Source organism: Salmo salar, chromosome 11 (genome assembly GCF_965601325.2).
Source record: "Salmo salar chromosome 11, fSalSal1, whole genome shotgun sequence".
NCBI lineage: Eukaryota > Metazoa > Chordata > Actinopteri > Salmoniformes > Salmonidae > Salmo > Salmo salar.
Genome location: NC_138301.1, coordinates 109423725 through 109440469, shown reverse-complemented (window position 1 = coordinate 109440469; position 16745 = coordinate 109423725). Strand labels below are relative to the sequence as shown.

The window sequence follows — 16745 nt, the reverse complement described above, 5'->3', positions numbered from 1 at the left end:
CCGGTTGTTTTTCTCTAGGATGCACACAAGACACGTCTTACGGTAGCCAGGTACAAATTTAAAAAGTATGGAAGAACTTTGGTGCCAAAAAAGGGGTTAAATATGAGTCAATTTAAAATCAAATAAAAATCAGAGCTTTCTTATCTCTCAGATAGGCCTAAATCCATAAACACTTCAAAACTTTTATTTTTTTTACTATCTGTTTTGCCATTTATGAAATGTTATTCAAAGCGTATTATTCAAAGTATTCTTTTCATGACAATTCAATTCAGATTCATTTTGTTTCTAGACTGCAAGATGTGAAATAGGCCTTAATCTAAATATGTTAAAATATTCCTATGTAATAATTGGGACTGAGTAGTAATTGGCTTTCCCTTTTGAGTATACTCCGCCTTCTTCTTAATATTCATGATCACTCTTATAAATAGGTGAACATGACCCATCCATGTGGGTGCTTCTGTAGTTGTATCTGAACTGGCTGGACGTGCACCTGAAGTTGTATTGGAACAAGGAAGCCAGGGGTAGAGCATCATGTCAAAACCATTGTCAGACCACGATAAAAGGAAGCAGATCTCCGTGAGAGGTCTTGCTGGTGTGGAAAATGTCGCAGAACTGAAGGTCGCTTTCAACAGGCATCTCCATTTTACACTGGTCAAGGACAGAAATGTGGCAAACAAACGGGATTACTACTTTGCTCTCGCCAACACCGTGCGTGACCACTTGGTGGGCAGGTGGATCAGAACCCAGCAGTACTACTATGAGAAAGATCCCAAAGTAAGTTCCACTGTTGAAATGCTCATATCATCTGTAGCCTCCTAAAATCCATAGAATAGAATAGAACAAATAAAATGGAATATAAACTAATATAATAAACAAATATAGTTTAAACTAATATAGTATAAACAAATATAATATAAACTAATATAATATACAGTAATATGATAGAAACGAATATGATAGAAACTAATAGAAATGAAGAGAGAACCAAATGGAATAGAATGGGATGTCAAATTTCCCCTTTGGTTCACAGTAACATCTAGCAATGAAAAATAGACAACATTAGTAATTTATAATGAAGAGCATTCCATGTTAGAAAACGGTTAAAATAAGTATATGGGATAATTATTGTGTGCCTCTGACCTCAGGTGATAATCCCACTGTTCCAGTGTCCAGTGTTATTGGCAGGATAATAGCCAATTTAGAACAAATGGTTTGTAAATATCATATTTTTATGTTTTAGTTGTCAGATTATTTTACCCAGAGCTACTTAGAGTAGTGAGTGCCTACATTTTGGAACTTTTTTTTCAGACAAAGAATTGAACACACAACCCTGGTGTTGCAAGTGCCATGCTCTACCAACTGATCATAAGATATTCAAGGCAATTTAATATCACACCTATCACACATACTGTATACTCTTATCACACATACTGTAAACTCTTACCACACATACTGTAAACTCTTATCACACATACTGTATACTCTTATCACACATACTCTATACTCTTATCACACATACTGTATACTCTTAACACACATACTGTAAGCTCTTAACACACATACTGTAAGCTCTTAACACAGAGTGAAATGACACATTTGAAGCCTGGTTGTATAATTCACTACTGTAAGGGTTTTTTACTAGTCATTCCCCAGCAACATGCTGCAGTCCACAGAGGGCCTCTGTCCCTGGGTTACTTCTCTTTGCCAAATGTTGCATTGCTGCATTTATGCAAGCGGTATCACCATGACATTTCCAATTCACTAGTGCTCCTCAGCCGTGATGATCTGCCAATGTTGTGCTGTAATACTAAACCTCTCTGCGACCTTCTCCCCTCGTACATGTAGTTCACCCAGTTTATCCTAGAGCCGATATAGCTACAGCTGTAGGAGTAGCAGAGGTGCCAATTGAAATCAACGAGTGTAAAGGAGCAGGGAAAAACTTTGTTTCCATACCCTCATTGATTCGTTTTTATCAGACTGAGGCTTCTATTTAGTTAATTAGTTTTATCAGACTGAGCCTTCTATTTAGTTAATTAGTTTTATCAGACTGAACCTTCTATTTAGTTAATTAGTTTTATTAGACTGAACCTTCTATTTAGTTAATTAGTTTTATCAGACTGAGCCTTCTATTTAGTTAATTAGTTTTATCAGACTGAACCTTCTATTTAGTTAATTAGTTTTATCTGACTGAGCCTTCTATTTAGTTAATTAGTTTTATCAGACTGAACCTTCTATTTAGTTAATTAGTTTTATTAGACTGAACCTTCTATTTAGTTAATTAGTTTTATCAGACTGAGCCTTCTATTTAGTTAATTGGTTTTATCAGACTGAACCTTCTATCTAGTTAATTCGTTTTATCAGACTGAGCCTTCGATCTAGTTGTGAATCAGCCTGATCCTTCTGTGTAGTTGTGAATCAGCCTTTTCCATAACTACCTTATTCATGAACCATCCTTACAGACAGTGAAACCTCGTCAGTAAAGATGAACAGGATCAAAAGAGATTTTCTTGACACAGAAAAAACGAAATCAGATATCAACATTGGAGTGAAAGGGACTGAATGATTGAAACATCAACGACTGCATGTAAAATTTGCACTATGAAATGAATTGCTAATCGTTTAATTCACGTTTCATTGAGTATTGAGTGCTTCATTTACACATATAATATCATAATATACTGCTCAAAAAATAAAGGGAACACTTAAACAACACATCCTAGATCTGAATGAAAGAAATAATCTTATTAAATACTTTTTTCTTTACATAGTTGAATGTGCTGACAACAAAATCACACAAAAATAATCAATGGAAATCCAATTTATCAACCCATGGAGGTCTGGATTTGGAGTCACACTCAAAATTAAAGTGGAAAACCACACTACAGGCTGATCCAACTTTGATGTAATGTCCTTAAAACAAGTCAAAATGAGGCTCAGTAGTGTGTGTGGCCTCCACGTGCCTGTATGACCTCCCTACAACGCCTGGGCATGCTCCTGATGAGGTGGCGGATGGTCTCCTGAGGGATCTCCTCCCAGACCTGGACTAAAGCATCCGCCAACTCCTGGACAGTCTGTGGTGCAACGTGACGTTGGTGGATGGAGCGAGACATGATGTCCCAGATGTGCTCAATTGGATTCAGGTCTGGGGAACGGGCGGGCCAGTCCATAGCATCAATGCCTTCCTCTTGCAGGAACTGCTGACACACTCCAGCCACATGAGGTCTAGCATTGTCTTGCATTAGGAGGAACCCAGGGCCAACCGCACCAGCATATGGTCTCACAAGGGGTCTGAGGATCTCATCTCGGTACCTAATGGCAGTCAGGCTACCTCTGGCGAGCACAGGGAGGGCTGTGCGGCCCCCCAAAGAAATGCCACCCCACACCATGACTGACCCACCGCCAAACCGGTCATGCTGGAGGATGTTGCAGGCAGCAGAACGTTCTCCACGGCGTCTCCAGACTCTGTCACGTCTGTCACGTGCTCAGTGTGAACCTGCTTTCATCTGTGAAGAGCACAGGGCGCCAGTGGCGAATTTGCCAACCTTGGTGTTCTCTGGAAAATGCCAAATGTCCTGCACGGTATTGGGCTGTAAGCACAACCCCCACCTGTGGACGTCGGGCCCTCATACCACCCTCATGGAGTCTGTTTCTGACCATTTGAGCAGACACATGCACATTTGTGGCCTGCTGGAGGTCATTTTGCAGGGCTCTGGCAGTGCTTCTCCTGCTCCTCCTTGCACAAAGGCGGAGGTAGCGGTCCTGCTGCTGGGTTGTTGCCCTCCTACGGCCTCCTCCACGTCTCCTGATGTACTGGCCTGTCTCCTGGTAGCGCCTCCATGCTCTGGACACTACGCTGACAGACACAGCAAACCTTCTTGCCACAGCTCGCATTGATGTGCCATCCTGGATGAGCTGCACTACCTGAGCCACTTGTGTGGGTTGTAGACTCCGTCTCATGCTACCACTAGAGTGAAAGCACCGCCAGCATTCAAAAGTGACCAAAACATCAGCCAGGAAGCATAGGAACTGAGAAGTGGTCTGTGGTCCCTACCTGCAGAACCACTCCTTTATTGGGGGTGTCTTGCTAATTGCCTATAATTTCCATCTGTTGTCTATTCCATTTGCACAACAGCATGTGAAATTTATTGTCAATCAGTGTTGCTTCCTAAGTGGACAGTTTGATTTCACAGAAGTGTGATTGACTTGGAGTTACATTGTGTTGTTTAAGTGTTCCCTTTATTTTTTTGAGCAGTGTATATTAATCATCTGAAACCACACACTCTTGAGTTTTAGGATTAAAAAAATCAGGGTGAGGGTCAGGGTCAGGGTGAGGATCAGAGTGAGGGTCAGGGTGAGGGTAAGGGTCAGGGTCAGGGTGAGGGTCAGGGTTAGGGTGAGGGTCAGGGTGAGGGTCAGGGTTAGGGTCAGGGTGAGGGTGAGGGTCAGGGTCAGGGTGAGGGTCAGGGTTAGGGTCAGGGTGAGGGTGAGGGTCAGGGTGAGGGTGAGGGTCAGGGTGAGGATCAGGGTGAGGATCAGGGTTAGGGTGAGGGTCAGGGTGAGGGTGAGGGTCAGGGTGAGGGTGAGGGTGAGGGTAAGGGTCAGTGTCAGGGTTAGGGTAAGGGTCAGGGTGAAGGTTAGGGTCAGGGTGAGGGTGAGGGAGAGGGTCAGGGTGAGAGTGAGGGTGAGGGTGAGAGTGAGGGTAAGGGTCAGGGTGAGGGTAAGGGTAAGGGTAAGTGTCAGGGTGAGGGTGATGGTCAGGGTGAGGGTGAGGGTCAGGGTCAGGGTTAGGGTCAGGGTCAGGGTGAGGGTGAGGGTAAGGGTCAGGGTCAGGGTGAGTGTGAGGGTAAGGGTCATAGTAAGGGTCAGGGTAAGGGTGAGGGTAAGGGTCATAGTAAGTGTCAGGGTGAGGGTGAGGGTGAGGGTAAGGGTCAGGGTCAGGGTGAGGGTGAGGGTAAGGGTCATAGTAAGGGTCAGGGTAAGGGTCAGGGACAGTTTTAGATTGTTGTTTTGCAGATCAGCAGTGTCCTTATAGTCTCCCCTGTGGAATGAGGTCATTTCTGGATAATATTTTTGACCATTTAGGGGGCCCTCTTTGGCTCAACAGCACCCCCAGTGGTTAGAATATAATATTTAAGAGAAGCCTTAACCCAACATATCATACTTGTACCCAAATTGTTACCAATTTTGTGATAGATGTTCATATTTGTTTAGTACACATTTAGCTGCACATTACACCCCTTTTGGAGGGTTCACTCGTACACTGTACCCCAGAGTACAACATTAAGTCATTTGTTAGACTTGATACACAGCCCCCCACATACTTGATACACTAGCCCCCCACATACTTGATACACTAGCCCCCCACATACTTGATACTCTAGTGTGTCAGTACCCTCCCTGGTACAGCTACAGTATGTTTTCAGACCTCTCTTTTACTATTCATGAGTATCACACATAGACTAACCTTTACAACAACCCCAGCTGAAGCTATTTTTGCCTGAGCCAAAATGCCAATGTTATGTAACACCAACAGCAATCTGTCTCCCGTAGCACCTATCACCCCTCTTCTCTGTCCTCTGCCCCCTCCTCTCTGCCCTCCCCCTCTCTGTCCTCCACCCCCTCCTCTCTGCCCTCCCCCCTCTCTGTCCTCCGCCCCCTCCTCTCTGCCCTCCCCCTCTCTGTCCTCCACCCCCTCCTCTCTGCCCTCCCCCCTCTCTGTCCTCCGCCCCCTCCTCTCTGCCCTCCCCCCTCTCTGTCCTCCGCCCCCTCCTCTCTGCCCTCCCCCTCTCTGTCCTCCACCCCCTCCTCTCTGCCCTCCCCCCTCTCTGTCCTCCGCCCCCTCCTCTCTGCCCTCCCCCTCTCTGTCCTCCACCCCCTCCTCTCTGTCCTCCGCCCCCTCCTCTCTGCCCTCCACCCCCTCCTCTCTGTCCTCCGCCCCCTCCTCTCTGCCCTCCCCCCTCTCTGCCCTCCGCTCCCTCCTCTCCACTTTCGCCCCTCTACTCTCTCTGCCAGAGAGTGTTCCAGACCTGCCTATCCAACACCAAGAGAACAACATGTGAAATGTCAAAGGCTAAAGTACTGTAGGACTCAGGTGTCAGATTTCCACATGCAGTCGTTCACCAAGTCTTCAACAGTCCTTCAAATAATTCAATGCACTTATTAAAACAGCAGACTGTGACTCATTGGGTTAGAGACTTAATAAGATGGCCATATTCTTAATATTGTCTCTCCTCTGGATGTTAGCTCTGCTACGGTATCCCACTATCATCTCTCTCTCACTCTATCCCCCTCATCCCGTCCTCAGCGTGTGTACTACATCTCCCTGGAGTTTTATATGGGTCGCACCCTGCAGAACACTATGGTGAACCTGGCCCTGGAGAACGCTTGTGATGAGGCCATATACCAGGTGAGGGATGCTCACAGTCATACAGAGAGCTTCTTCATTGCTGTGGCTCACCACGGCAGTCAAACTGACTGCACCTTCTGTAACATAACTACATTTTCTACCCTCGTTCATTTTTTTTATTCGTCAAAGTATCTACCCTTGTTTGAACTGAATGTCATGGCCACAGAGCTGTGATTTTAACCTGATTTGACCTGAGGCCTTTGTTCCGTAGCTGGGTCTGGACATGGAGGAGCTGGAGGACATGGAAGAGGATGCTGGCCTGGGAAACGGTGGTCTTGGCCGTCTTGCCGGTCAGTTGCCTAGCTATTTCCTCTCACAGAGAGAGTGTAACATTCGTGTGCCTTAGAATATTGTATGAATTATAGTAGAATTATCAAAACATTAAAATAGCGATACAACATGATTATAAACATGATAAGTTAATTCAGTGTAACCCTAACCTAAGCCTTCCCTGGTCATCAGCATGCTTCCTGGACTCAATGGCTTCTCTAGGCCTTGCTGCCTATGGCTATGGTATCCGCTATGAGTTTGGCATCTTCAATCAGAAGATCGTCAATGGCTGGCAGGTAACCTATTTACACTCCTATGCTTTGAACTTTTTCTTTGGTTTCCCCATCATGTTCAGACCATAAGACACAGGGGAGTACTGTGAAACAACTTTGCCCGACAGACTGTATTACATTTCAATTTTTGTCATTTAGCAGATCCAGAGCAACTTACAGTTAGTGCATTCATCGTAAGATCGCTAGTTGAGACAAACACATATCACAGTCGTAGCAAATACATTTTCCCTCAATAAAGTAGTTATCAGCAAAGCCAGTGCTAGTAGGAACATATTACATTTGTTGTATAACCCAATGATTGACAGGTTGAGGAGGCCGATGATTGGTTGCGTTACGGCAACCCCTGGGAGAAGGCCCGCCCTGAGTACATGCGCCCCGTCAAGTTCTATGGCAGGACCGAGCACACCCCAGATGGTGTGAAATGGGTTGACACTCAGGTGAATAAAGGACAGGGGTCGGGGTGTGATTGAGGGTGCATAGGAGGGAGACGTGTGTGTGTGTGTGTGTGTGTGTGTGTGTGTGTGTGTGTGTGTGTGTGTGTGTGTGTGTGTGTGTGAAGGGAGAGAAAAACAAGGTGTTGCTATGGCAACTGGATGCCACCAATGAACCATCAATGAATATGGATTCTGTTAGCAGGTTTCTTTAAGTTCAGTCTCTTGTAATTGTGTTGACAGGTAGTGTTGGCTCTGCCATATGACACCCCTATTCCCGGCTACAGAAACAACATTGTCAACACCATGAGACTGTGGTCTGCTAAGGCCCCATGCGACTTCAACCTGAAAGACTGTAAGTCTACACTTTGCTTGGCTAATTGTTTTCACCTTGACTGGCTGCATTCCACCATTTCATATGCTTATTTTGTCAAATCTAAAAATGGCTAACATGGCTACTCATGTAGCATGACGTAATTAGCCACTGGGAACCATTATCCTGAGGGTGTGTTTTCCCTTTCTCAACAGTCAACGTTGGTGGCTACATTCAGGCTGTGTTGGACAGAAACTTGTGTGAGAACATTTCCCGCGTGCTGTACCCCAATGATAATGTAAGGATAGATCTCTCTCTAATATCCATGTGCAGCGAATATATACTGTATATACTGTACAGTGCATTCAGAAAGTATTCAGACCCCTTCCCTTTTTCCACATTTTGTTATGTTACAACCTTATTCTAAAATAGATTAAATACATGTTTTCCTCATCAATCTACACACAATACCCCATAATGACAAAGCAAAAACAGGTTTTTAGAAAATGTTACACATTTATTAAAAATAAAAAACAGATAACTTATTTACATAAGTATTCAGACCCTTTACCATGAGACTCAAAATTGATCTCAGGTGCATCCTGTTCCCATTGATCATCCTTGAGATGTTTGTACAACTTAATTGGAGTCCACCTGTGGTAAATTCAATTGATTGGACATTATTTGGAAAGGCACACACCTGTCTATATAAGGTCCCACAGTTGACAGTGAATATCAAAGCAAAAACCAAGCCATGAGGTTGAAGGAATTGTCCGTTGGTACCAAAACATTTCTGCAGCATTGAAGGTCACCAAGAACACAGTGGCTTCCATCATTCTTAAATGGAAGAAGTTCGGAATCACCAAGACTCTTCCTAGAGCTGGCCTCCCGGGTAAACTGAGCAATCAGGGGAGAAGGGCCTTGGTCAGGGAGGTGACCAAGAACCCAATGGTCACTCTGACAGAGCTCCAGAGTTCCTCTGTGGAGATGGGAGAATCTTCCAGAAGGATAACCATCTCTACAGCACTCCACAAATCAGGCCTTTATGGTAGAGTCGCCAGATGGAAGCCACTCCTCAGTAAAAGGCACATGGCAGCCCGCTAAAGGACTCTCAGACCATAAGAAACAAGCGTTACGTCTGGAGGAAACATGGCACCATCTCCAGCATGGTGGTGGCAGCATCATGCTGTGGGGATGATTTTCAGCGGCAGGGACTGGGAGACTAGTCAGGATTGAGGGAAAGATGAACGGAGCAAAGTACAGAGAAATCCTTGATGAAAACCTGCTCCGGAGTGCTCAGGACCTCAGACTGGGGTGAAGGTTCACCTTCCAACAGGACATCGAACCTAAGCACACAGCCAAGACAACGCAGGAGTGGCTTTGGGACAAGTCTCTGAATGTCCTTGAATGGCCCAGCCAGAGCCTGGACTTGAACCTGATCTAACATCTCTGGAGAGCCCTGAAAATAGCTGTGCAGCGACGCTTCCCATCCAACCTGACAGCGCTTAAGAGGATCTGCAGAGAAGAATGGGAGAAACTCCCCAAATTCAGGTGTGCCAAGCTTGTAGCGTCACACCCAGGAAGAATCAAGGCTGTAATCGCTGTCAAATGTGCTTCAACAAAGTAAAAGGTCTGAATACTTATGTAAATGTGATATTTCTAAAACCAGTTTTTGCTTTGTCATTATGGGGTATTGTTTGTATATTGAAGAGGGGGGAAAAAACATTTAATCAATTTTATAATAAGGCTTTAATGTAACAAAATGTCAAGGGGTCCGAATACCTTACGAATATACTGTAGATATTATACTTTAGATATATAACATATTATAACAGGTCTGGTCTATATTCTGTATTTCTTCCCCCCAAAAAATGACTGGTATTGACTGGAATTTGAAAACAAGTGAATTGTGTTGAATTCAAGATGGCGACAGACAGATGTGCAGGTCAGTGTGGATTCACCACTACATGTCTTTCTCCCCAGTTCTTTGAGGGCAAGGAGCTGCGTCTGAAGCAGGAGTACTTTGTGGTGGCCGCCACTCTGCAGGACGTCGTCCGTCGTTTCAAGGCCTCTAAGTTTGGCTCCAGAGAGATTGTCCGCACAGACTTCGCCGAGCTACCAAACAAAGTGAGAACCCCCTATTGGTTATTCAAACATATACTGATATGTTTTCATGTCACTTACAGTTGTGGTACCCTTGCACGATTAACTCTCTGTCTTTTAAAATAAGTTGAAATTTAGAAAACTTTTGTTTCATTTACAATTTATTTGTTTGATTTGCAATGACACCGGACCCAAAAAATGATAATCAAAACTGACATTTTTATTTTTCTAGTCAAAAAATGGCCTGGACTAAATTATTCAAAATTCCAACTAATATGACAATTGTGTAATTTATCTCACATGTGGTAAGTTACAGGTGCCTACAGAATAAAAATAACCATTCAACCCGTTTTCAAAAGAGAAGACTGAACGTTTTGCTCCATTGTAAAGTGCAAGGGTGCCAATATATGTGACTGCAACTGTCTCCATGTCACTGGCTTAAGTATAGTTGTGTTGATGACTTGTTTCGATGTGAATTTGTGATATAATAAAAAGAATAACAATGTACTCGATGTATTTCACATCCAGGTTGCCATCCAGCTGAATGACACTCACCCTGCCATGGCTATTCCTGAGCTGATGAGGGTCCTGGTTGATGAGGAGAAGCTGGGTTGGGACAAGGTGAGTGGAAGCTGATGAGGGTCCTGGTTGATGAGGAGAAGCTGGGTTGGGACAAGGTGAGTGGAAGCTGATGAGGGTCCTGGTTGATGAGGAGAAGCTGGGTTGGGACAAGGTGAGTGGAAGCAGATGAGGGTCCTGGTTGATGAGGAGAAGCTGGGTTGGGACAAGGTGAGTGGAAGCTGATGAGGGTCCTGGTTGATGAGGAGAAGCTGGGTTGGGACAAGGTGAGTGGAAGCTGATGAGGGTCCTGGTTGATGAGGAGAAGCTGGGTTGGGACAAGGTGAGTGGAAGCTGATGAGGGTCCTGGTTGATGAGGAGAAGCTGGGTTGGGACAAGGTGAGTGGAAGCTGATGAGGGTCCTGGTTGATGAGGAGAAGCTGGGTTGGGACAAGGTGAGTGGAAGGTGATGAGGCTCCTGGTTGATGAGGAGAAGCTGGGCTGGGACAAGGTGAGTGGAAGCTGATGAGGGTCCTGGTTGATGAGGAGAAGCTGGGTTGGGACAAGGTGAGTGGAAGCAGATGAGGGTCCTGGTTGATGAGGAGAAGCTGGGTTGGGACAAGGTGAGTGGAAGCTGATGAGGGTCCTGGTTGATGAGGAGAAGCTGGGTTGGGACGAGGTGAGTGGAAGGTGATGAGGCTCCTGGTTGATGAGGAGAAGCTGGGTTGGGACAAGGTGAGTGGAAGCTGATGAGGGTCCTGGTTGATGAGGAGAAGCTGGGTTGGGACAAGGTGAGTGGAAGGTGATGAGGGTCCTGGTTGATGAGAAGCTGAAATTATTTATATATACACTAGATGTCTGATTGGGGGTGCTGTGTTGAAGCCACCTTGCCTCCATCTTGGCACTCCCTCACCGTTGTAAACAAATATTTTAAAAGCTATAGAAATATATGTATTAATGTCTACATGTGTTTTTGACACATGTATTCTATTACAGACACCTTAATGCATACTTTAAAATTATATTATATGAGCTAAACATACAAATAAAACATGAAAAAAATGGATGACTAATGTTACTGTCCCCACTACAACAAAACATACTTAAATTCATGCATTTTTGTCCTTGAAACATTTAATTGAAATACTGTAGAATTCCATTCATTCCTATGGAAGACTGCTCCTACTGGAGAGTGCCAATATGGCTGACCAGTGGCCTCAATGGTCAATAAATGGCATCAGCAATCCAGGGTTTATATACATCATTGGTTCTGATGTGTCACACTGGGTAGACTGAATTGTTTTAATTGGCACTGCCCTGGGCAGTATTGTACCGTATATCCAGTATTACTTCGAAAGCTATGGAGTGTGGGGTTGTACTTCAATAATGAAACCAGCAGGGGGCAAACAATACCAGCATAGAAGAATGTGTTGGCTTGGCAACACACTACAGATAAAGATTTAGAACAAATGTAAAGCTAGGACTACTAAGACTACCATTAATTTATCCTACTTCTGTCTAGAGAGGGTAAAATGAACCATGAGGTATATAAATGGTATTATCTGACCTCTGTCCCTGTGTGTGTCCAGGCCTGGGACGTGTGTGTCCGTACCTGTGCCTACACAAACCACACCGTGCTGCCTGAGGCCCTGGAGCGCTGGCCCATTGACCTGTTCCATCACCTGCTGCCACGTCACCTGGAGATCATCTACGAGATCAACCGTCGCTTCATGGAGGTACGTGAGGCCGATGGCACAAAGACTAACGGTAGCCTACCATACAGAAAGTGTTTATTACAGATCAGTTTTCCTTAAGCTTTATCTAACTGAAACTATTGTACCACAATGTATTATTATAGGCTAACTTTATTTAAATCCAACTTTGTTACAGAATATTAATGTCCACCTTGTGGAAAGCTAAACCTTTGTTTCACCTGTCCCTCCAGTATGTTGCCTCGAAGTTCCCTGGAGACAACGACCGTCTGCGTCGCATGTCCCTGATTGAGGAGGGAGGATGCAAGAAAGTCAACATGGCTCATCTGTGTATCGTTGGTTCCCATGCTGTCAACGGCGTGGCCCGCATCCACTCTGAGATCCTCATCGCCACTCTGTACGTGTCCTACACAAACACAATTACATTTAAAACATCATATTTAAACAGCACAAACGCAACACATACACATTATGATACTATTGGTGATGCGTGCACATTTTGATTGGATTCGTTTGAAGAGCTAAAGTGAACTAATTTGATATTGTTTGTGCTACTATGTGCAGGTTCAAGGACTTCTATGAGTTGGACCCACACAAGTTTCAGAACAAGACCAATGGGATCACCCCCCGTCGCTGGCTGGTTATGTGCAACCCCGGCTTGGCGGAGGTCATCGCAGAGGTGCGGGATTGTTGCAAAAGCGTTAGCATTTAGAATGGAGTGAGGTTTTCACTGGATGTAGCCATTTGTCTATATATATATATATATATATATATATATATATATATTAATCCTTATATTTATAGAATCATGTATAATATCATTGGAATTAAATAGATGTTTCTGTTCTTGATGATAGTATCAGGAAGCGGATACTTGCACACTAACATTTCTCATGTCATCCCGTTGGTCAGAAAATTGGAGAGGAGTTTATCCGTGACCTTGACCAGCTTAAGCGACTGTTGAAGTTCGTTAATGATGATGCTTTCATCCGTGACATCGCCAAAGTCAAGCAGGTGAGTCTCACTAAGTTGTCACCTCTGGTGTTTACTAAGATACTGTAACAGCCTACTGTATGTCTGTGTTAACTCCACGCTCCCATCATATCCCTCCTTATGTAGGAGAACAAGCTGAAGTTCGCTGTGCACCTGGAAGAGCACTACAAGGTCAAGATCAACCCCCAGTCCATGTTTGACTTCCAAGTCAAAAGAATCCACGAGTACAAAAGACAGCTGCTCAACTGTCTGCACATGATCACCTACTACAACCGTTAGTGCTACCTTGGCTCTCTCACTCTCACTCTCACTCTCTCACTCTCACACTCTCACTCTCTCACTCACTATATACCTCTCTGTCTCTTTCTCAGGTATCAAGAAGGAGCCCAACAAGCACTGGACCCCAAGAACCATCATGGTCGGAGGAAAGGTATGTTTGGTGCCCCCCCAGCCACCAGTGTTTAGTTACAGGAAGTACATATAGAATAATACCTCCCATCCACAACTCACTGTTATTATGCAACACCCTCTCCCCCCTGCTTTTCTCCCAGGCTGCACCAGGCTACCACACAGCCAAGATGATCATCCGTCTCATCACAGCTATCGGTGAGGTTGTCAACCACGACCCCGTTGTCGGCGACCGCCTCAAAGTTATCTTCCTGGAGAACTACAGAGTCACCCTGGCTGAGAAAGGTGACTGACTAACCCGTAACTCCATGGGTATCTGTTGTTGTGACGTATACTCTTCTTGTACTGCATCCCTATGCTTATAGTTTGCTCACCCTCCTTGTCTCCTCCCAGCCATCCCCTCTGCCGACCTGTCTGAGCAGATCTCTACAGCTGGCACCGAGGCCTCTGGCACTGGTAACATGAAGTTCATGCTGAACGGTGCTCTTACCATTGGCACCATGGATGGAGCCAATGTGGAGATGGCCGAGGAGGCCGGAGAGGAAAACTTCTTCATCTTCGGTATGAGAGTGGAGGATGTGGACGCAATGGACGCCGGCAAAGGGTGAGCATGAGGACATGGACATGGGGATCGGAAGGCAGAGAGGACACTGGGTTAGGGTAAGGGACAGGGAAGTAAGGAGAAATTGATCCACAGGAATGGGAGTGCTGTAAGCGGAGAAAGGGGTTACAGAGGCTGTGCCAGCCAGAGTACAGAGGCTGTGCCAGCCAGGGTACAGAGGCTGTGCCAGCCAGGGTACAGAGGCTGTGCCAGCCAGGGTACAGAGGCTGTGCCAGCCAGGGTACAGAGTTGACAGTGAGGTCAGAGGGAGATAGACAAGTGACAGGGCAGACATACTGTTTGGCCAGGTCTCCCTTGTATCTCAACGTTTAAGATAACACATGTTTTTCTGTTTAAGATAATAGAGAGACAAAACCAAACTGGAGAGCGCGTCCTTCTGAACAGCGAGATTTAAACACTGCCTTTGTCTTGCACAGATACCACGCCTCTGAGTACTACAACCGTATTCCCGAGCTGAAGCAGGCCATGGACCAGATTGCTGGCGGCTTCTTCAGTCCCAAGCAGCCTGACCTCTTCAAGGAACTTGTGGACCTGCTGATGCACCATGACAGGTAATCACATCAACACACACGGTCACTCACACAGAGAGCCATGCAATGACCTTTGGTGGGGTAGGTGCTCAAAGTAAAAAAAAAAAAAAGGGCACACTCACTCATCACACATTGTAGAAGTAGCAAGCTAGAACCACAGATGAAAGGGAGTTGAGCATCTTTGCCCCTGTTGGGGTGGGCTATACTAGCTGATCATCAGTAATACAGGCCAGATGAATTAACTAGTTAGCTAGGCTATGCTGTCAAACAAGCACACTAGTCCTTACTTATTTGAATTTGTTCTACTCTGACAAACAGTCTACCTGCAGTTGCCCATTCCCTGGCCCTGACCGTGAGATAGAACACATGCTAGCAACTCCAAAGTAACCTACTGGTGGTCATTTTTTTATTCGCCACTAGGCGGCGGTAGGTAGCTCACACATGCAACGAGGATGAGCACAGCAACCCACTGCGCCAGTGGCAGAAGGGTGGTGAGGGGACTATTTTCAAGATTTATGAGTTGATGAGAAATGATCTAGTTTGATAGGCAAGTTGTTGCATTTAACATTACAAGATAGAAAAGAGATGATTCCATGTGTTATTTCATAGTTTTGATGTCTTCACTATTATTCTACAATGTAGAAAATAGTAGAAATAAAGAAAAACCCTTTAATGAGTAGGTGTGTCCAAACTTTTGATTGGTACTGTATATATATTTTATACCCCACCAATCAAAAGGGCAGGCTTTATGTGTGGAGACGCACCTCAAATGTATTTTCTTGTATTTATTCATCTCTAATGTTTTATGTACAGGTTCAAGGTGTTTGCTGACTACGAAGCCTACATCAAATGCCAGGACAAGGTCAACCAACTGTACAAGGTCAGTGTTATGCCTAAACAAAATAGGTCCTAGATCACCGTATCTGTCGATACCTTCTCAAATATTGCACTGCAAAAAGTGAAATCTAAGCAAACCTAAATATCTTATATTGAGTGATAATTTTTCTTATTTCAAGACATTTTTCAAGATATTTTACCTTAATAAAACGATAAAGGTAAAATATCTTGAAAAAAGATCAATTTCTCGTATTAAGCCTTTTTTAGGTTGCTAAGAAAAAAGATGAAAAGCACACTCAATTTAAGTGAATTATCGCTCAATATAAGATATTTAGGCTTGCTTATATTTCACTTTATGCAGTGTGATCTCAACATAATCTTTCCTTCCTTCCCTCCTGTCTGTCCCTCCGTCTCTCTCTACTAACAGAATCCCAAGGAATGGACCAAGATGGTGATCCATAACATTGCGGGCTGTGGTAAATTCTCCAGCGACCGCACCATTGCCCAGTACGCCCGAGAGATCTGGGGCATGGAGCCCAGCCTGGAGAAGATCCCTGCCCCCGATGAGAAACTCAAATAAGCTGTCCGTCCAATCCCATCTCCACCACTTACCCCATGCTACTGCTGTTAGGAGATAAGCACCATTAGATACGTCTGAGGAAAACGGTGAATCATTTCTCAAAACACTTGAATGACTGTAGTGATTGATGCCTGTCTAATTTGTCTCATACACAAAGTTCTGGCTATTCACATGGCTCATACCTTATTGTGACAGGTCTTGAAACCAGAATAGCAATAAATGAAAAATTAAGCAATGCCTTCTGTTTTGTAAAAATAGAGAGGTGAATTTACCGGTGTTCGCTGTTCCGTCACTAATCAGACCGTGCAGGTAGTTACAATCTAAACTGCTATTGTGGAGAAGACATACGAGTTGTGTGGTGAGTTTTGTGTTTGGTTGTGCATTCTGGAGTGTATCATTATGTATGTAGGCTTGGATCCATTCTGAATGAGTTTCTGTGGTCTTAAATGCAAGAGTAGGTTGAGCTGTATGTTTTTTATCTTAGCTTGAATGCTGTCAGTATCGTGCACGCATTCTCAAAGCATAGACTCTAGTCCATGATGAGAACAATCATTCTCTTTTGGTACTGCCATGATCGTGCTGTGTTTGCCCCTCTGAGCGGACAATAGACACTGGCCCTGATCTGACAACTCAGTGTCTGCTCTTTTTGTCCATAAAAACACATGGATGGGTTTGCCCCTCTACATCCC

At 44.6% G+C, this 16745-nt stretch overlaps 1 protein-coding gene across 1 annotated transcript; it reads left to right on the top strand.

Moving 5' to 3' along the window:
* The first annotated feature begins 452 nt into the window (after positions 1-452).
* On the top strand, positions 453-16291 carry pygma (phosphorylase, glycogen, muscle A). The gene is made up of 20 exons (XM_082958258.1): positions 453-774; positions 6305-6406; positions 6618-6696; positions 6869-6972; positions 7275-7406; positions 7644-7755; positions 7929-8011; positions 9697-9840; positions 10345-10437; positions 11964-12110; positions 12320-12483; positions 12651-12765; positions 12999-13100; positions 13206-13353; positions 13451-13509; positions 13631-13772; positions 13881-14091; positions 14526-14660; positions 15453-15519; positions 15904-16291. Exons 1-20 carry the CDS (start codon positions 532-534, stop codon positions 16054-16056), a joined length of 2535 nt encoding a protein of 844 aa, XP_082814384.1. The 5' UTR covers positions 453-531; the 3' UTR covers positions 16057-16291.
* The last annotated feature ends 454 nt before the right edge of the window (positions 16292-16745 follow it).

Bases quoted from the DNA above. Each gene is read 5' to 3' on its own strand.
- pygma (XM_082958258.1), top strand. From the start codon at position 532: ATGTCAAAACCATTGTCAGACCACGATAAAAGGAAGCAGATCTCCGTG. The intron at 7,407-7,643 runs GTGAATAAAGGA...TTGTGTTGACAG, and splicing joins TGAAATGGGTTGACACTCAG to GTAGTGTTGGCTCTGCCATA. The intron at 12,111-12,319 runs GTACGTGAGGCC...CTGTCCCTCCAG, and splicing joins TCAACCGTCGCTTCATGGAG to TATGTTGCCTCGAAGTTCCC.